This window comes from Megalops cyprinoides, chromosome 22 (assembly GCF_013368585.1).
Source record: "Megalops cyprinoides isolate fMegCyp1 chromosome 22, fMegCyp1.pri, whole genome shotgun sequence".
Lineage (NCBI taxonomy): Eukaryota > Metazoa > Chordata > Actinopteri > Elopiformes > Megalopidae > Megalops > Megalops cyprinoides.
The window spans coordinates 4,374,951-4,398,292 of NC_050604.1; the positions used below are offsets into that span (position 1 = coordinate 4,374,951).

Genomic DNA, 23,342 nt, shown 5'->3' on the forward strand with positions numbered 1-23,342 from the left:
TTTACAACATTAAAATAAGTAATATTTAACAATTTAATATTTTCTATTAACAGCAGAGAAACATAAACAGGAGCTGTTGAGACAGGAAAGAGACACAGCCAGGCAAAATGAAGCAAACCTAATGGCAGTACTTGAGGTAAACATTCTCTTATATGTAACTGTTTCCATGTTGAGCATATACAAGTTGCCATGCTTTTAAATTTCCCCAGATTAGCCCTTTTTCCTTTGAGGCTGTTTTAATTTTGTGTTAAGCATGTGTAAGTGGACATTCTGAAAGCTATGAATGGGTATACAAAACTCCAGTGTTTTCTCATAAAACACCTCACTTACCCATTATATTGATTATAATTCCAACATCTCTTTTCTCAAAATGTGACATTGAGCATAAATTTAATTGTGAATGGAATTATTACCTTACCAGTACTTAAATTATCACCTCAAATACTATTTCAATCCACAAGTGTGTATCCAAATAATTGGTGTTAATCAAATTTGAATTAATATTTTATCTACTTAAGGAATTTTCAACAACTCAGTTTTAAAAATGGTAGTAAAGCTGGAGTGATTCCTACCTTAATTTCATGGTCAGTGAACTGAATTAAGAAAGTTACATTTTAATTAAGATATTTTGGTAAAATATCCACATTTCAGTGGACTTCAATTCAATTTGGCTTGCTCTTTCATTTAGTTCGTCTAATGGCTAATCCAACTTACTTCTCTGTGCAACTGCCTTGTGCTTGTGTTGTATGACTAGCAATATACAGAATAATATCAGATGGATGGTTTTGAGGAAATATCGTGAGCTTCATATTGCAGCAATGTGTCCACTGTAGTTGCCCTGGGACCAAATGTGATTGAACATGGACTTCCTGTTGGTCCTTTGGTCACTGAGAAACAAATAGATAGTATTAATATGCATATTGTAAAATTTGAAAATTTCTTGTTGCTACTATGATATAATTATGATACTTATTCATACATTGTTTCATAAATATAAAGTTTAAACATTTTATTAATGTAGCTCACATAAAAATGTAGCTGTAGAGCCATACATTATTGGTTTGTGGTGATAAAGAGCAGTATGGGTTCGACTCTGTAACATATTTTCTATTTTTGCCCTGTTTACAGTGCGTTTGAAATCCTCTGTGCTGATTCCTCTCCATTTGTATCTGGTTCATAATGAGATTGGGTGGAGGGTCTGTGTTTGGGATGCTCTGTGCTTCTCAGATACAGGATGATTTTACTGTGATCAGTGGTTGGGGTTTGGCTGACTGTAAATGCATGATGTTCTCTGGGTCTACAGCTGTTATATGGCATGTGGTATACATGATGTAAAACACTGCATAGTGTAGAGCTTTTGGGGAGCATGTCTAGTCCTTCCTTTCCTCCCTTTTACTATATGGGAGGATACATGCTCAGGCTATTTACTGCTCCCATTTACTGTACAGGAGATCACCAAGTTACGATGGGGTTCCGTTTTTTTTTTTTTTTTGGTGTCGTAAGTTAAAAAAACATCGTAAGTCGCTTTTTCGCCTCTACCGGCGTCTGTAGCGGTATGTAGCGGCAGTTACGATAACGTTTATCATATATTTAACAATTCTATGCATTAAAAAAACATTAAACAAACGTTTATTTTCACTAAACAATGCACATACCAACCTTTGGTGAATATATTTACATAAGAAATACATGTACCAATATACATATACAAACCTTTGACAAATAAATAACCAAAATAAATACACACCTTACCTCAAATACACACCTGAATCAACGCTACGCTAACTGGAATACGCCGCTGAATCTGGTCCTCCATCCATATAAATTCGAAGTTACGTCGCTCTCTCCATAGACCCCATTATAATTTTATTATGGCTTACGACGAACAACGATCGGCGCACTACTTTTGTCCGCGCATCGAGAGTAAAGTCTTGCGCCGATTGACGGTATCAACCATCATCCATGATAAAGCTCGAAAGCTTCTAGAGCATATGAAAACAAAGCTGCCCCATTGAAAGACACTATCATTTGTAAGAAGTGTACCTCCCTAGTTATTGAGATGGAGAGCCAGTTGATTCGTCGTTACTCGGTGACCTCCTGTATATAGACCCAGGGTTTCACATAGATTCAACACTCTGTTTCGCTCTCCTGTTGGTCACAGTAACATGGCTCTTTGTCTTTTTCTAGCAACAGAGACAACATTTTGAAAAACTAGCTAAGGAAATGAGGAGGATGAAGAAGAGAAGATGGTATCACTTTTTTTAAAAATTCATGCTAATGGATGGAGAGTCTTGGAAAAATAAATGAAGAACAATTTTGTGTTCATAGTTTGTATTTTTGTAGAATTGTTAAACTAAAAAATACACAAAGAATTAGATTTTTATTGATAACCATAATGAAAAGATTTTTTTAAACTTTGTAAATTTTTGTTCACTGTATAATCTTGGTGGTGCCAACACAGAACAGGTGTAAACCAGGAATTTTTCTGCATTGGACATACAAGGCACAATTACTAGGGTGCAAAAAGATGTTCCAATGATCAGACACAACTAGTTGAGGCAGAACTGGATTAATATATGGACCTGGTGCAAATGGCACAAAGAAGTTACTAAGATAGATACTGAGGTTGCTATTTTCATCCTTGTGTTTCTCAAGGAGTGTGGACTGCAATAAATGTAATGCACAGTAGTACTTTAATGGTAATATATGTAAAATATGTTTGTAATGCTAATGTATTGATCTGTTATACCAATGATTGCAATGATCTGTTATGCAGTGCCAGAAAATTTCACAGGGCTGTCAAGACAAAATGAAGATTTTACAATGTGCATGGCATAATCACACACAGATACCATTATAGTAACACTACAGTGACACAGTGACAGTGATACTGTATGTTATATTAAATTAATTATTCAATTATGTATTCAACATTCTGTTTGCAACTAAAGAGAAAACAGTTAAATATGATTTTTTAAAGCACATCAACAACATGGAAAGCTTGGTAATCAAATATATGCTGTGTCACCAGATCCTTGATTTTCTGTTCCTCAGAGATCAATCAATCAAATCTATGTTGCCCTGCATTCACTCTTCTGAGGCAGGGAATACAGAGCCCTCCAAGTTTATTCATGCCCCTGAGCACAGAAACAAAAAACAATGCGTAACTGAAAATGTGAACTTTGTTTTGTTTTTTTTTGCTTAAAGAATCTTAAAATGATACACCTTAATCCTAATAATGTTACACAGGGCAAAGTCATGCCATCGTCATTAATGAATTGTGTTCCACAAAAAAGTGTCACATTTATTTAGACCCCTGTGGTTAGTATTGTAAGAGTTGAAACTGCTTGTAATGTGTTCTCTTGTTAATCATGTTAAGAGCTGTTATTCTGAAGAGATGTTGTTGATTAGGTTTGCATTGATGTTGATGTTCAGCGATAGTTGAGTACTGTCCAAAGAGTAATCAAAGGAGATACAGTAGGGTTTTGGAATGGCTGCTCTGTATGTTCTGTAGGCTTAAGGCAAGTAAACGACTTAAAAGAATCTGTGGTCTCCCAAAAGATTTATTTGGTGTCGCACACATTCTCACATGCAACATAATCAACCAAGAACAACAAGTATTACAATATTTTATAAATCCTCCACCGGATTACAGGGTTACTGGATTACCTCCTTTAATGTTTTCTGAGGTTCACTTCTTAGGATGGTGTTAAGGCTCAGGCAAGGACTCAGTCACAGACCACGAGAGCTTCGGGTTCCAAACGGGTTTATTGTGATCGTCAGACAAAATCGTGAATCAAAAACAGGCAGGGTCGAGACCAGGAAGGCAGTCCATGGGCAAAACCAGGATCAGGAACAGGGGCAGGCAGGGTCGAGAACCAGGCAGGCAGGCTATTAGGTGATCGGGGCAAGGTGGCAGGCAGGAACCGGGTCGGAGCTCAGGCAAGGTTGAAAACCGGGAACAACACAGACGGAAAACACGGCGGGGGTGAAACAGGTGAGAAACACACTGTAACGAACTAGCAACAGGCCAGAGACATGCAGGGAAGATATAGGTTAGGGCTGACAAGGGGATGGGAAGCAGGTGTGCAGGCAGGCAGGTGAAGGCAATCAGGCAACCAGGTGGGTAGAGACAGGGCGGGGGGCGGGGAGCGGGGCAGGGCTGGAACACAAGGAAAAACAAAAGCACATCGACCGTGATAAGAGATGGGGAAAACAAAAATACAACAGCTAGAGGTCGGGAGCACTGACAGAGGGATTTTTGACCATTTCCATTTTGACCATGTAAATTTAGCAAATGCCACGCACACATACACTATATGGACAAAAGTATTTGGCCACACCTGTTTTTCAGGGTTTGGGCTTATCTCCAGTGAAGGGCAATCTTAATGCTTCAGCATACCAAGACATTTTGGACAATGCTATGCTTCCAACTTTGTGGCAACAGTTTGGGGAAGGCCCTTTTCTATTCCAACATGACTGTGCCCCAGTGCACGGACTATAAAGACAAGGTTTGATTAGTTTGGTGTGGAAGAACTTGACTGGCCCGCACAGAGCCCTGACCTCAACCCCATCGAGCACCTTTGGGATGAACTGGAATGGAGATTGCGAGCCAGGCCTTCTCATCCAATATCAGTGCCTGACCTCATAAATGCTCTACAGAATGAATGAGCACAGATTCCCAGAGAAACACTCCAAAATCTTGTGGAAAGCCTTCCAAGAAGATTTGAATCTGTTATAGCTGCAAAAGGGGGACCAACTCCATATTAAAGTATATGTATTTGAATGCAATGCCATTACAGTCCCTGTTGGTGTAATGGTCAGGCGTCCGAATACTTTTGTCCATATAGTGTACATATGAATACACACACACAGACACACACACACACACACACGTTTGCATGTGTGTATGTTTGTAGTGTTTGTAGAACTGACTCATAAGATCACACAACTTCTTGCACTTTCTTCTTGATTTTCCTCCTCTCCTCCAGTAGCAACATCTGCTCCCAATAGTAACTCTGTAGCCAATTTCAGGCCAAAGAGAACATTAATGGCTAAATTCCAAATGTTTCCAAAGTGTGTACATCTGATACTAAATAAGTCAGTTGGAGATATCAGAAAACTAACAAAAAATCTGAATGGCCACCATGTATTTGTGCATCTACAAATACATACTGTGCATTTGTTCAAGTAGTCTTTACTAACTTACAATATAGAGAATACAGGCTTACTTATCCTTTTGTATGGTGGTGTTTTTGTCAAGATTTACAAAAATTCAAATATCAGCTGATTCCTTTTACTTGAAAAATACTTGTACACGTACAGTATTAGTTGCACATTGTGATCATTTTTTTGAATGATTGTAAACATCTGGATGAACAAAGTGACTGGGGAAGATTCAAAAGAGTTCCATGACTTGATCTTAATGACCCAGGATACAGCACTCTCCCAAAACAACACATCATGGATGACAGAAAGGGGACCTCAAGGCTACCACCATACAGAGGTACAGGGAAAGAGCATTCTTTTACCTGAGAGCTTTATTTTGACAGAAAGCAGCAAGGTAATGTTTGTGCAGTATGTTAGTGCTGCCAAATGGATACTCTGTCTTCACCAATTACCTTTTACACAGTAAAATTCACATACCGATAACACATGTCCTTTGAAAGCACAGGAAGGTAGATTTGAAGAAAGACCATTGCTCCTTTATCAGTTCAGAAGTCCATATATGGTCTCAGTAGACAGATATGAGTTGAGCTCCTATCCTCTGTATGAATGTGCTCTGTGGTGTCTGGTTACAGGGTAGCTCAGTGAAGATGTCCTGGCCTGTTTGTCCGAATGAGAATGAAACTCTCAGTAAACTGCAGGTGAACTTGCAGGTAAAGCTAGCGAGTGTGTTAAGCCATTGCAGCCAAACCATTACAACCAAACCTTTATGTTTAAACCATTACAACCGAACCATTACACCATATCAATTTGTTAAACTATTACAGTACATTAATTGTGTTATGTTATTGCTGCCTGTGGAATATGCCCTTTTAGGTAAAGAGGCACACCCTTTCAGAAAAAAGGGAAACAGAGCTCTCATGTTAAAATCACACCAAGTGCACACATGGTGACATCTGGTACTTGGTGGAATTAATTATGCCATTGAGCTTAACTAGTGCCCCTGGACCACTAGACATCAATGATCCACCTCCATATTTGATAGTAGCTATGAGGTCTTGTTCCGCTGAACATGCCGATGGTGTGCATGGCCAAAAAGTTCTCATCTGACCATAGCGTTCTCTTTCAGTCATAATATCAATGGCGTTACGTGAACTCTGAATGCTTGATATTATTTCTTGTGCTCTGTAAGGGCTTCCTTTGTGCGATTTATTTACAATAATTTTGACACCTATCAATAAAAAATAATGAAACATGAGAATAAATGTATTGAAATAAAAGTATATAGTATTACCATGTTTGAACATAACATATAGAATATTATTTGTATTTTTATTATCTGCAGCCTGTTTTCTTCATTTTTATTGGGGGGAGGGGGGGGGACATTAATTCTGGACCTAACTCTATCTATAAATGCAAGTAATTGCTGTATATTTGTATTCTGGTAGGTTTCTATGTTGATTACCACTCTGTAATTGTGTTCATGTTGCACTTGTGATATGCATAATGAGTTCTGCAGGTACAGCCTTTTATGTCATTGCAGAGAACCTGCCAAATAAAGATGTGTTTGTTCATAACTACACAGGTTAGTTCCCATCTCCTCTCTCTGTCTTGGTTTCTCTCTTGTAAGGTACATTCACATTTACATTTATCAGACGCTTTTATCCAAAGCGACTTACATAGATTACAGTTCTTTACAATATTATCCATTTATACAGCTGGATATTTACTGAGGCAATTGTGGGTTAAGTACCTTGCCCAAGGGTACAGCAGCAGTGTCCCAGCGGGGATTGAACCAGCAACCTTTCGGTTACGAATCCTGCTCCTTAACCACTATGCTACACTGCCGCTCTTGTAAGGTAGTCACTCTTGTAAGTTATGTAGTTTCTCACAGAGAAGAGCACCGGCTTTGGTGAGAACGTTTTTGTTTTGTCCTTCTCATCACCAGTGACTTGGTTTAATCACTTAGCCTGTTATTACATTGTACAGGTATATCACATTATAATCTGCTGACTATTCACAGCTAATGCCTGATGTTCTCATTAAGTAGCATACTATTTGATATCGTGATATATGGATTGGTTGATGTGTGGTATGGTTGAATGCTTGATGTATAGCTTTTATCAATATCCGTCAACCTTTTTTCTTTCTTTATAAATCAGCATTAGAAAGCTGGGGTTACTTTTTTCCAAACCTGAGGTCTCACCTAGAGAAGCCAGTGACCACATTTTCCAAATAAATGCCATCAAGCTGAGCAAGGATACCACGAAGCTTCATGGAAGCAGGAGAAGGCACCATGCAGGAACCCAGTGTGAAGGTAAGGAGGCTCCCGAGAGGCTAACAGAGACAGGTGCATGTGCATGGAAAGGGAGAAGAAGAGTTCTGGATTCTTGGAATTAATGAATTGATGTAGAATTGACCAGAACTCTGATCAATAGAGATTTTTAACTCACTGTCATTGGTTATAAATCATGTGCTGTTTTCAGGAGTAACACATTTCACAATATTCCATTGTATAAACAACATTTTGCTTACATTAGTTATATGGTATTAAAATAATTAACACAGAAAAAGCAACAGGAAATCTGAGAATCTGTACATGCATACCAAATTTGTGAATTATGATTTTTGGATGTATGCTTGAATTATTTGTTTGAAACAATCAACTTTTTATGAATGTATTGATAAGCATATGAGGCACCATGTAATGCAATTCAGACTTTACCTGGCACACATGAAACCCTTACAAATTCACATGAAATGCTCATGTAGCAGAGCTGAAGTGATTAGCTCGTGTGAGTCCTGCGTAAAGCCTTAGGTAGTGGGTAGCAGGTAGCCGAGTGGTTGCAGCAGCTACGTCACTCCCCCTGAGACCTGGTTAAATAGCGTTGTCGCCAACAGGCTAACGGCAATTTGCCTTTAGCTCAACTGGCAACAACGCTGGCTTTAAGGGGTTGGCAGCGAGCAGTAAGAACCTCAGTTCGAAACTCGCTCGCTCGCCGACCCACGTAACATCACATTAAAACACAACGCAAGAGACCACCCGTTACACTCACACACTGCTGAAATCCTAGGACATTCATGTGAATACACTTATACATACACACACATATGAAACCCTTGCATTTTTCTCAGCATCCATTCACAGCAAATTTTAGGTGCTTTGGATTGTTCAACACTGTCCAGACACAGGGTCCACCTTGGAGTTACATTACAGGTCTTTACTGTAATGTCCACCGTGACTTAATCATAGTGGTCACAGATATTTTAGGAAATGCTTTCAAAGCTGGCAAGACATACTTTTTCTGGTGTTTGTCCCTCTACCAAGAGGTCCACCCCACCCTGATCCCACCCCAACTATCTAACTGGTGTGGTGGAAAATTTTTGACTAAGTGTAGATCCCATATGTAGATTCTAAGCATTGCCAGTTAGTTTTATAACATATATAATTTACATATTACATATATAATTTATAACATATATAATATATATTATAATATATATGTTAGTTTTTGACTTTAACCACTTTATTTTTACTATGCACAGATAATTTAGTATGTTTACCTTAAATAAACTTCTTGCTTTGTTTGCATGTGAGTAAAAACTAAAAGGAAGGGTCAGAAGAGTACAGAAGACTGCAGGAGGGGTAAGCAGCTATAAGATACCTGTATGCCAATTAAGGCTTGTTATTGGGGCTTAGCTGGACATTTTAAGCTGTTTTTTCATACATTGTTTTTGAATTGTCTTTTAAGGGAGATAAGAGGAATGACACCTGGATCTTTGCACTGGCCGTCCTCCTGAGCAGCACCTTGGTCTACAACAGCATGGGCACCATCAACCATGAAGCTGTGATGAGCCTTCAGTATCCTTCCATTCCTCCAGTCAGGGCTGAGATCTCGTATGCTGTTCCTATATTTCAGTGAGTCAGGATATTCATATAACATAGCTACTGCTACTGATAATCAAATAACTAACTCATTTTTGAAATGTCTAAAATATAAAGCTAGAAAAAATGTTCCGTCAATATGCATATTTAAAGAAATTCATCAGGGGAAACATTTCAATGAGTTTACTACCTTTCCTGGTTGACTTATCAGTTGCCTAGTTAGCTTGCCAGGGAGCTAGCTGAAAATAGTCTGACACAGTTGATAACATATTGCAAATGACTGAAATTGTTCTGAATTCTGCTGAATTGACATGCTGTATAATGCAATTTTAAGTTTCAATAATTATACAATAATAATACATCCATTAACTAAAACACAAACTAACCACTTATTTTAGCTCTTTAGCTTACAAAATTTGTTTTGAACATTAATACATTATTAATAGAGCGATGCTAATTTGGAAAGTCTATGAAGTCAAGTATGACATCATTTGTGGTGTTATATATCTTAAACTTAACAAATGTCCCTTGCTATTGAAATGTTTATGTCAGTACTCCGGCCCCCTAGCTGTTGTGTTTCTGTTCTCCCCATCTGTCATTGTGCCCATGTGCTTTTGTTTTTCCTTGTGTTCCAGCCCTGCCCCGCTCTCCGCCCTGTCTCCACCCACCTGATTACTGTGATCATCTCCACCTGCCTGTCTGCGCACCTGCTTCCCATCACCTCATCAGTCCAGCCCTATATCTACCCTGCTTGTCTCTGTCTTGTTTGCCAGATTGTTGCACTGTTTATCGCCTGTTTTGTTCCTGCCATGTTTTTGCCTGTACCTTGACCTTGATTCTGCTTGCTATCTTGCTCTGTTTGCCTGATTTTTCTGCCTGCCTGGTTACTGACCCTGCCTGTTCCTGTTTTGACCTTGCTTTGCCCTTGGACTGCCTGCCTGTTAAGAACACTGCCTATTCTGGTTTTGCTACTTCGCCTGACGTCTTTATTAACGCTCTTGGAACCTGAAGCTCTTGTGTCCGCGCTTGAGTCCTTGCCTGAGCCCTGACAGTTTAACTTATTGAATTTATCAGGCTCTGACATATAATGGCACAAGGATGTTGTAATCTGACAGTCACCCTTCTCCATGTTCCAGCACAATTTCTGTAACCTGCTGGTCCATGCTGCAGACTGGTCAGAATATCTGCTCTGATTTTAGACTTTCAGGCACGCCTAGTAGTGAGTCCTATTGTGTGAAAGCAAATGGTTGCTGGAATAATAATTACTTAAATTACACTGATAATTAAATGCCTACAGTAACCTCTGGTGGAGAATGACATGCACAAAACATTTCCAACCCTAACCATATTACATGCTTTCATCAAGCCTTAAATTAGCCTTAAATTTCCTAATGGTAGGCAATACAGAGGAAAGTGGTAGATTAAGGTTTTGTGAGTTCCTATGTAGCCATCTGTCAACTTGTGGAGGTCAATGCTTATTTGGCTGCTATATTGGGATAGCTCTCTGACCTTAATCTTTAGGTCTGCATGTTACATCTTTTTTATCCCCCAAGACATTGGATGCCTCTGTATAGTTTCATATACTTCAACTGAACTTCCAAAAACCAGAAGGGTGGTGTAGATTCGTTTTTGGATTTTATTGAAAAGATTACTTAAAGGTGTGCTTAACTATGCCCCTCACGGTTCATGGAATAAAATGTATCATGACCTGAATCTGCTCCATGTAATACTGTTAATGTTGAACTATAACATTTTTAAATGTTTTAAGCAGAAAAAAATACAACATACTAAACTATGAGATGTCTGAAGGTACCCAGTGTAAAAAGGCTGAGACTCAGCATAGTAGTATAAGGTATCTTTATTATTCAGTATACAAGATTCTTGTGGTCATATAAATATTTGGAAAAACAAGTTTTAGAAAAAGCTCAAATAGCAAAAGATTATAACATGGAAAATTGCAATATATAGTTGTCTAGCCTTTTAAGTGCATACTAGCTCATGATATGTAAATATGTTTTAGTGCCTCAGACCTTAGTAAACAAATATTCTTTTACACTGTAATTTATATGTAAACTTAATTTGTTCGAATTGATTCCTGCAATCTGTTCTGTTCCTCCTCCTTAATGAATCTGTAAAATAGCTATGTACATGAGTTAGCTAAGCACATCAAGGTGAAGTCAAGTGACAACGGTGAGACTGCGGCTTCTGTTGAGTTCATACGCATCTTCCCCCACTTTGTGTGGGTTGTGAGAGACTTCATGCTGCAGCTTGAATTAGATGGAAAAACAATCACTGCTGATGAGTACCTGGAGAATGCACTGAAGAATATTGTGGGTAAGTGAAGAATTTGAAACTGCTGTACAAAAAAGGGGCACTGAAAGAGATGAAGAAATTTCCTGGCATGGCAATGGCTGACATTTCACTTTACTGCAACATTCTACCAGTGACATTGAATGAGTTTTGTAATGCAGATCCACTTTCATCAGAATTTCATACTTCCTGTTGATCCTCTTTTAAAATTATGACATGGGCCCTTTACATGGCCACCTTAGTTTGCATTCTGATCAATGTAATCTTAAATGCCATTGAGTTCTCAGTTCTCAGTGATGTTACACATAAGGGGAGAAGGAATTTGGCTATTTTTATAATCTTAGTCAATGTTTTCCTTTTTTCCAACTTTTTGAATGCAATGACTCACTCAGGACACAAAATGGTGTAAAGAAAGATGATTAAAAAGCACAATTTACCCTGTTAATTATACTAACATAAGATTTCCAAACTTCAGTAGAATGAAACAAATTTCTTAATCGATCAGCCTAAGCTTCCACCACCAATTTCAATTTATTACAATTGGAGGCACTGATCTTTGGTATGGAGTAAAGTGATGGGATCACATCTGGCCATAAGGCTAAGGTAGTTGACCCTCCTTTTGGACATCATAAACAGGGAAAAAAGCCAGGACAACTGGGATGGAGGGGGGATGCAGTGAACAGCTGACACAGAAAGGAAGTGGTAAACTGAATTTTCATTTTCATGGACAGGGTCGGTTCATATTGGTTTGGTTTATTGCATAGGGATTGACAGAAAAATTCTCTGGAAATTCATTTGAAACTACACCAGGTAGCATAAATCCTTATACTGAGTGGCTGTTATGACTACAAAATCTTTTGCAAGACATCTAAAAATAGGTCAATGATTGGAATTTTAGGTGTTCTTCAATGCCTGTTTTAAATGATGTACTACATTTACATTTACATTTATTTATTTAGCAGACGCTTTTATCCAAAGCGACTTACAAAAGTGCATACAGTAAGTACAGTGACAGTACGGGGACAGGATGTGTACAGTTCCACAATGAGACAGTTCTCAGCTGAGAGCAAGGTCTGTTTGAGGACGCAGTACTACATGTAATAGTGGTGATGATGACAGGGTTAGGGGAACTACATAACAGAAGTCTGTGAAAATGGCTGTATTACCCGTCCAGTAATTTGGTAAGATAGGCCTTGTGTACAGTTGACAAAACTGCCTTATCTATTGAATAATTGCCCTAGTTAGCTATTTATTAGCTAGATACAGATAAGGAATCAATGCAGAAAGAACCATCAACATCATAAAATACCGTTAACTTGTGCTATGCAAGCATTCACAAAATTAACTCACAAAAACATGATACAAACTCCATGTTTAAAGCATAACAAAGGTCTGACCATGTATCTGAGAAAATCAAATGTTACATATCAAGTACCCTTTGCATCCTGCAATCTTGTTTTCACTCTCAATGTAATATTTCATAAGTATCTGACAGCAACAACTCGAGAAAGTGCATCCAGAAGTATTTCCCCAGTCAGAAGTGCTTCGTGTTTGACGTCCCTGCCTCTAAGGAGAAACTGAAGATAATAGAGGAACTGAGCGATGAAGACTTGCACCCTGAGTTTGTTAAGCAAACATCTGAATTCTGCAATTACATTATCGAGCACTCCTATGTGAAAACCATTAAAGGAGAGACCAAAGTCACTGGGAGCAGTAAGTTCCACAATGCCACATAGAGGAGTTGTTGATGTTTTACAGTTTTTGCAAAGATTCCATAGAAACTGTCATGTTAACTGGCCTTTGAACCAACACCATTACATAAAGAGAAGGTATATACCCACTAATGGACAAGGTACAAATAGACTGGTGCAAATTGCTGAAGTGAAAGATTGAAAATCATCAAATACTGTATGTGGAGGCCTGCTAGCTTCTCAGAAATTTCCTTGCATTATTATTTGTAATGGTAATATATTGCGGGTTTCTTTCTTTATAAATTTGTTTTAATAGTGTTCGGAAACCTTGCAAAAATATATGTGGATGCCATTCGGAGTGGGCAGGTTCCATGCCTGGAGAATGCGGTGGAGGCACTGGCGCAGATCGAGAACTCTGCTGCAGTTGAGAAGTCACACGCCCTTTACTGGCAGTTGATGGAAGAGCGAGTGAAGCTGTCCATTGAGACACAGGAGGAGCTCTCCAACGTGCATAAGGAATGCAAGAAGGAGGCACTGCAGCTATTTATAGGTCATTGCTTCATGGACAATGACCAGCACTACCAGAATAAACTCAAGGTAGTCTTTCAGTTGGCATGTAAACCTTTTATGATGAATGAAGAATCCATATTAAGACTTTGGTCAAGATATAGTAACTTCATTAGTCTGCATGTTTAACATGTCAATATTTGTTATCTGTCAAAATTACCTGTGTAATATACATACAGGTTTATGTTTAGGTTATGGATGTAATTATGGATCTGTTAGTTCAGGGCTGCTCCAATTACAGTGCTTCATGCACAGTATCCCCAATATCAAATTGAGGGAGTTGAGCAGATTGCAAGCAATGCATCGCCAGTGACCAAAGGCATGATGCAAAAGTGGCGTAGGGACAAAGTATCTATTATTCCAGTGTTGTGCCTGTGTGTCCCATAGGAACATATCAAGGAAACATATACTGGGATTCGTGAGAGAAAACAGAAAATTTCTGAGGATTTCTGCAGAGATCTTCTCCGACAGCTGTGGCAATGTGTTGACCTGAATTCATACATGAGACCAAACGGTCATGCTGATTTTCAATGCAAATTGGACAAAACTGCTCAGGAATATAAAGCTACACCTCATAAAGGCATGAAGGTAATATTCAGTTCTGATATAACACATCAGTACATTAATTTGACTGTGTTGTGGATAACTTAGTGAAGGTACTGAATGTTTTTGTTCCTTTTGTTTCAGATGAGAGCTTGAAATAAAAATATTGTTGAACAAATGTCCTTATCCAGAATAATTTAACAATATTTTCCTTCAATTCAAAATTAATGTTCTGTAGCCAACTGTTAGATACAGCCTTTTACAATGGCAAAGTAGCAATGGCACACCCAAACCTCACCATCTATTTAAGACAAATATCAAACAATGTTACTTTTTGATTGATATCCAGCAATGTGTTCTGTTTCAATTACTTCCTACTTTGCAAAACTTTAGCTGAATGATAAATGGAAAATTTCATGAATCCCAGTCTCAGTTTTTGCATGGAATTTACATATATGTTTTGAAAAGACAAATCTTTTCCATGAACCAGACACTGCAGTATCTAAGAATTAAGCATGCGTCTATATACATGAGCCACATTATATTACATTAGTGTCATTTAGAATATGCTGTAATCCAGAGCTGCTGACATAGGTTATAATTTTATCCATTTATTTTAGCTGAATATTTACTGAGGTAATTGTGGGTTAAGTCCTTGCCCAAGGGTACAATAGCAGTGCCCCAGCAAGGAATTGACATTTATTCATTTGGCAATTGCTTTTATCCAAAGCGACTTACAAGTGAGCTACAATACAACACAAAGTGAGGTACAATACAACACAAGTGAGGTACAATACAACACAATTGAACCAACAACCTTTTTTTGGGTTATGAGCCCTGCTCCTTACCCCTATGCCACACTGCTGTCCCACATACATGACATCTTTTCCCTCTCACCCATGCTTGGATTGTTATCAGTGAACTTTACTTCCAGGCTGAAGAAGAGTTGCAGAAGTTCTTGGAGGAGAAAAACGTGCAGGGGGGAGTCATTAAAAATGCAGAGCAGGAATTGGAAGAAAAAGAACGATGTTTGAAAGGTGAGAGATTGTCAACACATAAATTTATGTTTTAAAAATGCATAGGCCATCCCATTCAAAAGAAATCGTTCTTGATTAATGTCTCATCTGAGATGAGTATCTACTGTTTTGTGTAATCCCAATACTTTCTCATTTAATATCAAGTATATCTTTTTACTGAAAAATATCTTTAATTGAAATGGTAATTCATGATCCATGAAGAATATCTATATGGCGTCTTTGCTCATTGTAAAGCATGACATTTAATCTTATATGGATCAGGTTGATTTACAGCAAATAAACAATCACAGTGGCTGAATCAACAAGGTGTTTGCTTTGAACGCAGCCCTGTGGCCCAGGTTTGAAACCCGCTGTGTCATTTGTCAAAAATGACGAGGAGCCCACAGCTGTGAAAAAAATAGCTTTTTCCACTGGGATTTTGGTGGGTTGGTCAGTCAGGGCATGCTTGTCTCACCACTCTCATTCATCCTGTGACTGATCAGGCACCTGTGAGTTGCTCTGGAGAGCCAGTGCAGTAGCACTTATCCTCTGATGAGCATCCAGTCCACTGTAGTATGCTGTGTGACTTGTAGAGTGAAAAGTAGCTGTTGGCTGTTTGAGTGCATATCAGAGGATGGCATTTGTCTTGCCTCAGCACTGCTGTGCAAGTGCAGAGGTTGCCATGCTGAGATGAACCTGGTATACACAGAAAAATTGGAAATTCCCAAATAAGGTTGTATAAAAGGAGGTAATAGCATAAAAAATTACATATGACTGATAATGAAACCCATTCATAAATTATTTTCTCAGTTAAGATTAAGAATTAATAATCATGATTATATTTCTGAGGTAATACTATATATAATAAAATATATTTTCTATGAACAGAGGAGAAACGTATCCAGGAGCAACTGAAGCGTGAAGCAGAATTGGCCAAGCAGGATGCAATTAAGGAAAAAGAAAAGTGTGAGGTAAGTCTTCTCTTCACTGCGAAAGAGCTCACACAAGCCATTAATACCTATTTGCAAACATTGACTATGATTTTAAATTTACCCAGATTTGTGATTTGTCTTTTGATTTTTGATTTTTTTTAAAGAAAATGTAAATGAATATTCTGAATTCTATAAGTAAGAAATATTGTGTTTTATTCAGAATATCTCACTTACCTATCAAAATAAATTTTCAACATCTGAACTGTACAGTTAATGTTACAACACAAAGTGCCTTAAAACAGAATAAGCGCTCAGCTAAGAAAACCAGGCTCACTGCCACTGTAACATCTACAGGGTAACATGCACCATTATGCAACAAGAAAAACAATTGTGTGTAGATGCCTGTATATCCTTAGAGTTATATCATTTGTTGTTTCATGAAGTTTGGCCCAGGACACCTTGGGAAGGCTCAACAGGTAGATCTGGTGTCCCTGAACCACCATACTTGCTCTCACCACCTATGCTACCCACTTATCCTACCTAACAGCTGACTGTATAATTACCTAAATGGCTCCCTGCATGCTCTTCTCTGATCAACCACACTGAAATACACACTGCTAATAGAGCACGCTGACTTTGTCAACCACTAATAGAACATGCTAACTATGCTAACTTTGACAATAACTCAAACTTTAACATATGGCATTAAGCATCAAATGAGTCTCATTGGAGTGTTTGGGGAATTAATGCTTTGCCAGGGAAGTTTTCTTCTTCTTGGCAAGTCCTCGTACAAAGCTAGATGTGATTCAACCAAACTTGAACACATTCTGCAGCAACATCATTGTATTCTGCAAGACCCTGTGCCGTGCATTGGACCCTGTGCTCCATGGTTTGTGGTTCTGCACCACATTTACAAGTGAGATCCTGGTATCCCCATTTATTTAGGCACACTTTTGAACATCTTAATCTGTTGAGGCATGTCCACTTTGTCCAATGTAAATGAGAGCCTGGTGGCAGACCTTCTTGTATACTCAAGAACATTTTGTCTGCTGGTGAGAGGTGCTGTAGTCTTTCCTCCCACTTTAGAACTCTGGTACTTTCTGGTGAGGCTTCAAGCAGGTTGACAGTGCAGTTCTCAGGGGTTGTTCCTGACTATGTAGCTTCAAGCTTGCACTTCGCTTCACGATTTCTGAGGTGGAACGCACACATCTATGTCTTGCATAGATTATCACAAAGGTGGTTTTCTTCATAGTACGGTGTCAGCTTGGGTTGTGCGATATGTCTAAAATCTCATATCCCGATATAGGTCATTTCATATCCCGATAACGATACATATCACGATATAGCACATTTTCTGTAAATTCAATGAATAAATAGTTTATATAAAATGACCACATGGAAAGGGCTATTTCTGATTACATTTTGAATTATATTCTCGACAAATAAAATGCACGCACTACATAGCATAAAAATAAGTTACATGCGAAAGGGTTAAGCAAGTAACAAAATATAAAATATTAATGTATAAAATATAAAAAGGTAAACAGAAAACACTTTTCAACTATAGTTCTGTGTCACATTTACTCTCCTCCATGTTTGTGTTGCCTTCATACTAATTTCTTGCCTGCATCCGTGCAGAGTGGAAGAACGCAAAGCGTCGTCTAAATGACGAAAAATATTGCCGTAAAATGTGTGTGATTTGTGATACAACAAAATAAACGATACAGCATAATATGAAACAGACGTTTTTCTATCGTCACACGATATATATCGTCATATCGCACAGCCCTAGTGTAAGCTCATTGAGAGCATTGGAGAGTCTTTCTCCAACAACTCTGAAATCGGTGTCTTGAGCTCCTACACGAGGTTGTCTGCATGAATGAACCGTCTGGTTTCCTCACTGTGTGGTTGGTTGGTAGTGTAGATGTTGAAGAGGAGGGGTGCTGGCACACTTCCCAGTGGAAGACCATTCTTGAGTGTTCTCCTTCTGTTGTCTAGTGGAAACTTCGAATAATGACCACACAAGTGTCTTCTCCAAAACACATTTACTGACTGACTACATGGTACATAAAATAAATGAATCAAATAAGCAGACTCGTGCATTCGCCATTGCAAGCCTTGAAAACCTATTATCAATACCGCAAGAAAGCATAAAGCTCTGGACAGGTCACTTCCTCTCAACTTCAAAATGAAAGTGTCTATAAATGCAAATCAACCCTAAATGCATTTCCTGTTAACCTGTCAGCATTATTTATGCTGTTCAAATAACTATTAAATTTCTTGTATAAACATCTGTAAATACTGTAAATATCATATTTTCAATATTTTCACGTCTTTATCAACCATTTTAAACTAATGAACTGTCTTTAACTAAAATAAGTCACAACACCATCTACTCTTCTTCCCACCCGATTAATCAAAAAACGCTTGTTAGCTAGCATGCTTTTAGTGAATTCCGTCAGCTTGATGTCCTTAGTGATCTCTAAGATTTTACAGAGAAGGCATCTGTGGTCGACAGTATCATAGGCAGCTAACAAGTCAATGAACACAGCTCTGGTTACCTTCCCTTCCTCATAGCCATCTTTGATGACTGTGTGCGGTTGAGTACTTAGCTAGTTGTTCACTTGCCTGGACGGAAACCTTGTTCGGGGATGAGGTGTTCATCAATGGCAGGAGCAACTCTGTTAAGAATGAGGTGCTCAAGAAGCTTGTAGGTGTGACTCAGTAGCGAGATGGGCAAATAGTTCTTGGGAACTGATGGATCTTTCCCTGGCTTTGGCAGAGTGAGAACATGAGCTTTCTTCTGGATGTTAGCTCATGGGATCTCAAGCAGTAGTTGTACAGTTTTAGAAGCCAGTTCTTAGCCAAAGTGCATGATCTCAAAGTGCATGGTCTGCTCAGTTGCAATGTCATCCAAACGATAGCTTTGCCAGGTTTAAGTGAAGAGATGCCTGCGTTCAGCTCTTCCATGGTGACAAGTCTTGTGACACCAGGGTCATCGCTGTACTTTTTGTGGTTGAGCTTCATCTTGTTCTTTCTCTTTCCACTTCTACCATTGACAAGCAGTTGGTGGGCAACTTGATTAGCAGGAACCTTTGGGTGCTGAGGGATTGTTTTTGGGTCATCACGAAGCTTTCTGATGGTTTACCATGCTTTTTTGCTGTTGTGTGTCATGTCTGTTGACTCAATCAAGGAATTCCAGGTTTTCTTGCATCCCTGAGAAAGGATTGGTCTGGTACATGTCTACATAGTCATAGAGTTTAGCACTTTCTTTAGAAAGTCCAAGGATGTATTCAACTCTACAGCCTCGTGGGATATGTCTTTGAGTGGTCTTCTTTACTAGATCAGTGAACTCATCATAGGTTATTTGAAGTTGGGACAATTCTCCTAACTTTCTGATCTAGTTCTTGTGTGAAACCATTTCAATTAGCTTTCTTGTAGATGAAGCACCTTCTAAAAGGCACTATTGTAGGTGTTACTGCAGCATTAACTTTAATGCTGATTAGGCGATGCTGACTCTGAGGGATAGGATCCGACAAACTTTTTGCACACTCCAGCAATGGTGTTGGTGACAGCGGAAAGATCTGGGTTGTAACCGTGTCTCCAACGGGTACTGTGAAACAAAGATGGGAGCTTGGGGTCATGAATGAGACTGAGTTGGTGGATGTCCATCCATTTCTCTACAGCTTCACCATCCTTGTTGGTTTCTTTGTACCCCCATTGGGTGTTATGGCTGTTAAAGTCTTCAGTTATGATTTGTGGTTTGTTGTGTACACTTGGAACAGAGTAGGGGAACTTAAAGTCTGCTGGTGGTGGTTTATAGACAGAAGTTACTACAGTGCCATAGCTCAACTGTAAGAACCTTGAGGTTATTTTCTTCAGACAGTGATGTTGCTTCTATAACTGAGTCTGCTTTAACAAATATGGCACTGACATATTGTCGGTGAGGGCGTTGAGTAACCAGGACCATACCAGGTATGGTTGGGTGGTAGTTGGAACTTCTGTGTGTCTCCTGAAGGCACACAGTGTCACACAGGAGATTGCTCTACAGCTCTGTTTTGCAGTAGAAATCTCTTCAACGTTGGCAGAGATGACTGTGAGTACAGGTCTTAGAAAAGCTCTGCGCTTACGTCTGCTTGCGTTTCTGGGCATGATGTTGTTGGTCCACGATGTTCTTGTGGTTGCTGTTGTTGTTCCTGGTGGTAGTAGGATTGGTTGGTTATCCAGGGCCGCGTGAACAGATGCTTGGATGTTCCTACCATGGCCCAGCCAGGGAAGTGCTAAAAGCTGAATGATCTCGTCTCAAACATTTCACTGCAAACATGTGTATTAATGAAATTAAAAATATCAAATTGTTAGGTCGTCTTGAAAACACATGAGTAATATGGGTATGTATTTTTCATTCACTGCAAAGTAAGTGAACTGAAAAAGAATATTATTCAGATGAATTGTTAAAATGCCACACGTTAGTGAAGAACTCAGTCAGACTTATTCTTTGAATTACTTGGCTGATCCAATTTCTGTGGATTTGCTTTATTTTTGTTTTCTTTGACCTGGAACTTTCTATCCAGTGTAGAGCTGCCTGTAGAGCTCTCACTCAAACACACCAATGAGGGAAGTGCCCAAGTGGTGAAGGATGGCGTGTCGTCTTATCTTTGGTGGTTCGGGAACAGAATTCATCAAATATAACTGTTTTGATATATCTGACTCCAATTTTGTAATTGTTAACATATTTTATTTTAGTAACCGGACTACTCAAATGCCTCTCTGCTAATCGCTAGGATAGAGTGCTTATATATGCAACCGAGGGACTGTAGCCTCTGGTCTCGCGTAGTGTTGCTCTATATGGGTTGCAGTCTCTCATAGAGATGCATACATGCCTGTGGCCTGCGCTTGACCTAAAATGGTACTAGTTGTATAGGCGAGGGACTATGGAGTATACTAATAGCATAATGAAATTATGAGCGCGTAATTAGCGGTTATCTTACCGTACAGTGATCAGCTGCAGCGAGTAAGACGGACGATGAGCATCGAGTTATGATGAATGAATTTATTTGTTACAATGTATGGTTATCCAAATTAATAAACAGTAGACAATGCAATGGAAAAAAACAGAGTACAACGGAGAGGCAAAGAATAATGAATGGGCTATACGCAAAAGTGCGCAGGAGGTCATGCTAACGAGTCTCCCCAAACTATGCCAGTTCCCCCCCTATATACCCGAACATCAAATGTGATACCTGGACTTTGGTGCTGTGACCAAACATGATAAGCTCTGAAACAACAGTGTAGTCATGATTCAGCAATTATAAACACTGCAAATCTTGCGGTAACCGGGGGGGACGAAGGGGTGTTAGGAAAGCAAAGATAAGTGCATTCCTCACTGTCCCCTTTTGTGCCACCTATCACAATGTTTATTATGAACCCATCGTACCTCTCTGCTACATACATCATTGACATACGTGTGAAATTAGCTTTTAAATGACACCAAACATGATTATGTTGCACATGAGAATGACCATATTCCATACTTTTGACAAGAGATGAACAGGGTCCTGAGTGTGGCAGTGCTGTAGGTTGCCTGGCAGCAGACAGAGTCCAGAGTGCAGGATGCAGCTGCCCTTAGCGTGACCTGCTGACCAGAGATTAGCGACAAAGGTTGGATTGCCGCTACCCCCTCGCTTGAGTTGCTTAATAGTCACGTTTGGTGGATGTTGCATGGTACCTGAGGTATCCAGATAACTATTGCCCCCTCCTGACCTCCTGCAAGCCCAGAGGTAAACACCTGAATTCTTTTGGGGGATTTGCAGGAGATATGGTCCTACAGATATTGCTCTACACCAGAATACAGCAATAATTATGGAATACCATGACTCTGGCCAATTTAGATTTGCTGTAGGTGCCCATTTCTGACAGTACTGTGACAGCAGCCCCTCTTTTGTGCAAGCAGGAGGACTTGGTATTCTGCATACAGCAGCAATTTAATTTTAGTGCTGAGTAACATTGTCAGGATGGACTTGATTGATGGATGTCTCCCACTCCGACTGCAGCGAGATAACAGGGTGACATGGATGGGTGTGGGGGTGGTATATTGATGGGACCTTGAGTAAAGACAAGTAAGAGTGGTTTGATTTGCAAAGTTTCTGACTACCCTATTCACTGTAAGTATAAGGTAGGGAAATTCATCCAACAACAGCATCCTCACCACCAATCTAGATGTGTTTACAATCCATTTTTTCAGTGTGATCAAAATGTACACATTTGTTCACAGGAAAGTTTATCAATGTGTGTGTGTTTTTTAGAAATACACGAGTTCAAAGTAAAATTTTTGCTTGTTTAATTTACCGTATTTGCCTATCATATTTTTTTTCTTTCAGCAAACTTTTGGATTCTTTGCATTCTTTTATAGTAAATGAGATCAATGTGATTTCTGTTGGAAACTGCCTGCTGGTTTTTCTAGAGGATTCTCATTTTGGATTTTTGGTTCATGCTTATTTTATTTCAAATATGCTTACTTTATTTCACATTTTTGCTGTTTTATTGTCATTGTTTATTGTTTATGTCATTTAAACTCTTTGTCATGAAATTGATTCCTTTAGAGTTGGTTGCAATGTGCTGATTTAAACTGTCCATCATTTCGTTTTAGTGTTTTAACATCCTCTCTACTGGTTTGTGTCCATTTGTATTGGGTTACAAGGGGATCTGCAGGCAGGTCTCTGGTGGAATGCTCTGAGAAGAATGTCCATCTGGTTCTTCTGTTTACTACATATAAACTTAATCCTTTACTGAGATGCAGTGCCTGTTTCCTGCTCTGTTGGTCACACCATCATGGCTGTTTCTCTGCGCTGGAATGTCTGTGTGGTACAGAGAGGTGTCTCGAAACAAATTTTTCCCTCTGCACTGATGTTGTCTCTCCCTCTCTTTCTCTAGGAACAAAAGCAAATTTTTGAGAGACAGGCTGAGATGCAGAAGGAAGTGTTAAATCGGGCAGTGAAAAAGAAGAAAAACTGTGTAATTATCTGAGTATGACAAAGCGCATCGTTATAACTGCTAATGAAAAGGGGACATTAAAAGATGATCCACATGCAAAAATTATCCAAAACATCAATAATTTGTGAAAAGTATGTATCCTTTGTTCAGTGTATTCAAACTATGTTAAAATTTAACACACAGGCCTAAGCTATTTAGTGTAATTGTTTTTGCCAAACCTTTTGTCTGTATTTTTCTCTCT

The 23,342-nt window shown here is 39.0% G+C and overlaps 1 protein-coding gene across 1 annotated transcript; it reads left to right on the forward strand.

Annotated features, from left to right (window-relative positions):
• The first annotated feature begins 4,475 nt into the window (after positions 1-4,475).
• Positions 4,476-23,134, forward strand: LOC118769342 (guanylate-binding protein 2-like). The gene is made up of 7 exons (XM_036516374.1): positions 4,476-4,511; positions 5,802-5,879; positions 8,919-9,064; positions 11,193-11,386; positions 12,848-13,075; positions 13,370-13,650; positions 23,042-23,134. The coding sequence occupies exons 1-7, from the start codon at positions 4,476-4,478 to the stop codon at positions 23,132-23,134; spliced, it is 1,056 nt and encodes a 351-aa protein (XP_036372267.1).
• Positions 23,135-23,342: the final 208 nt, after the last annotated feature.

Excerpts from the sequence above, each read along its gene's own strand:
- LOC118769342 (XM_036516374.1), top strand. The coding sequence starts at position 4,476 with ATGACTGTGCCCCAGTGCACGGACTATAAAGACAAG. Across the intron at positions 4,512-5,801 it reads GCACGGACTATAAAGACAAG|GGTAGCTCAGTGAAGATGTC; the intron begins GTTTGATTAGTT and ends GTCTGGTTACAG. Across the intron at positions 13,076-13,369 it reads GACCAAAGTCACTGGGAGCA|TGTTCGGAAACCTTGCAAAA; the intron begins GTAAGTTCCACA and ends TTGTTTTAATAG.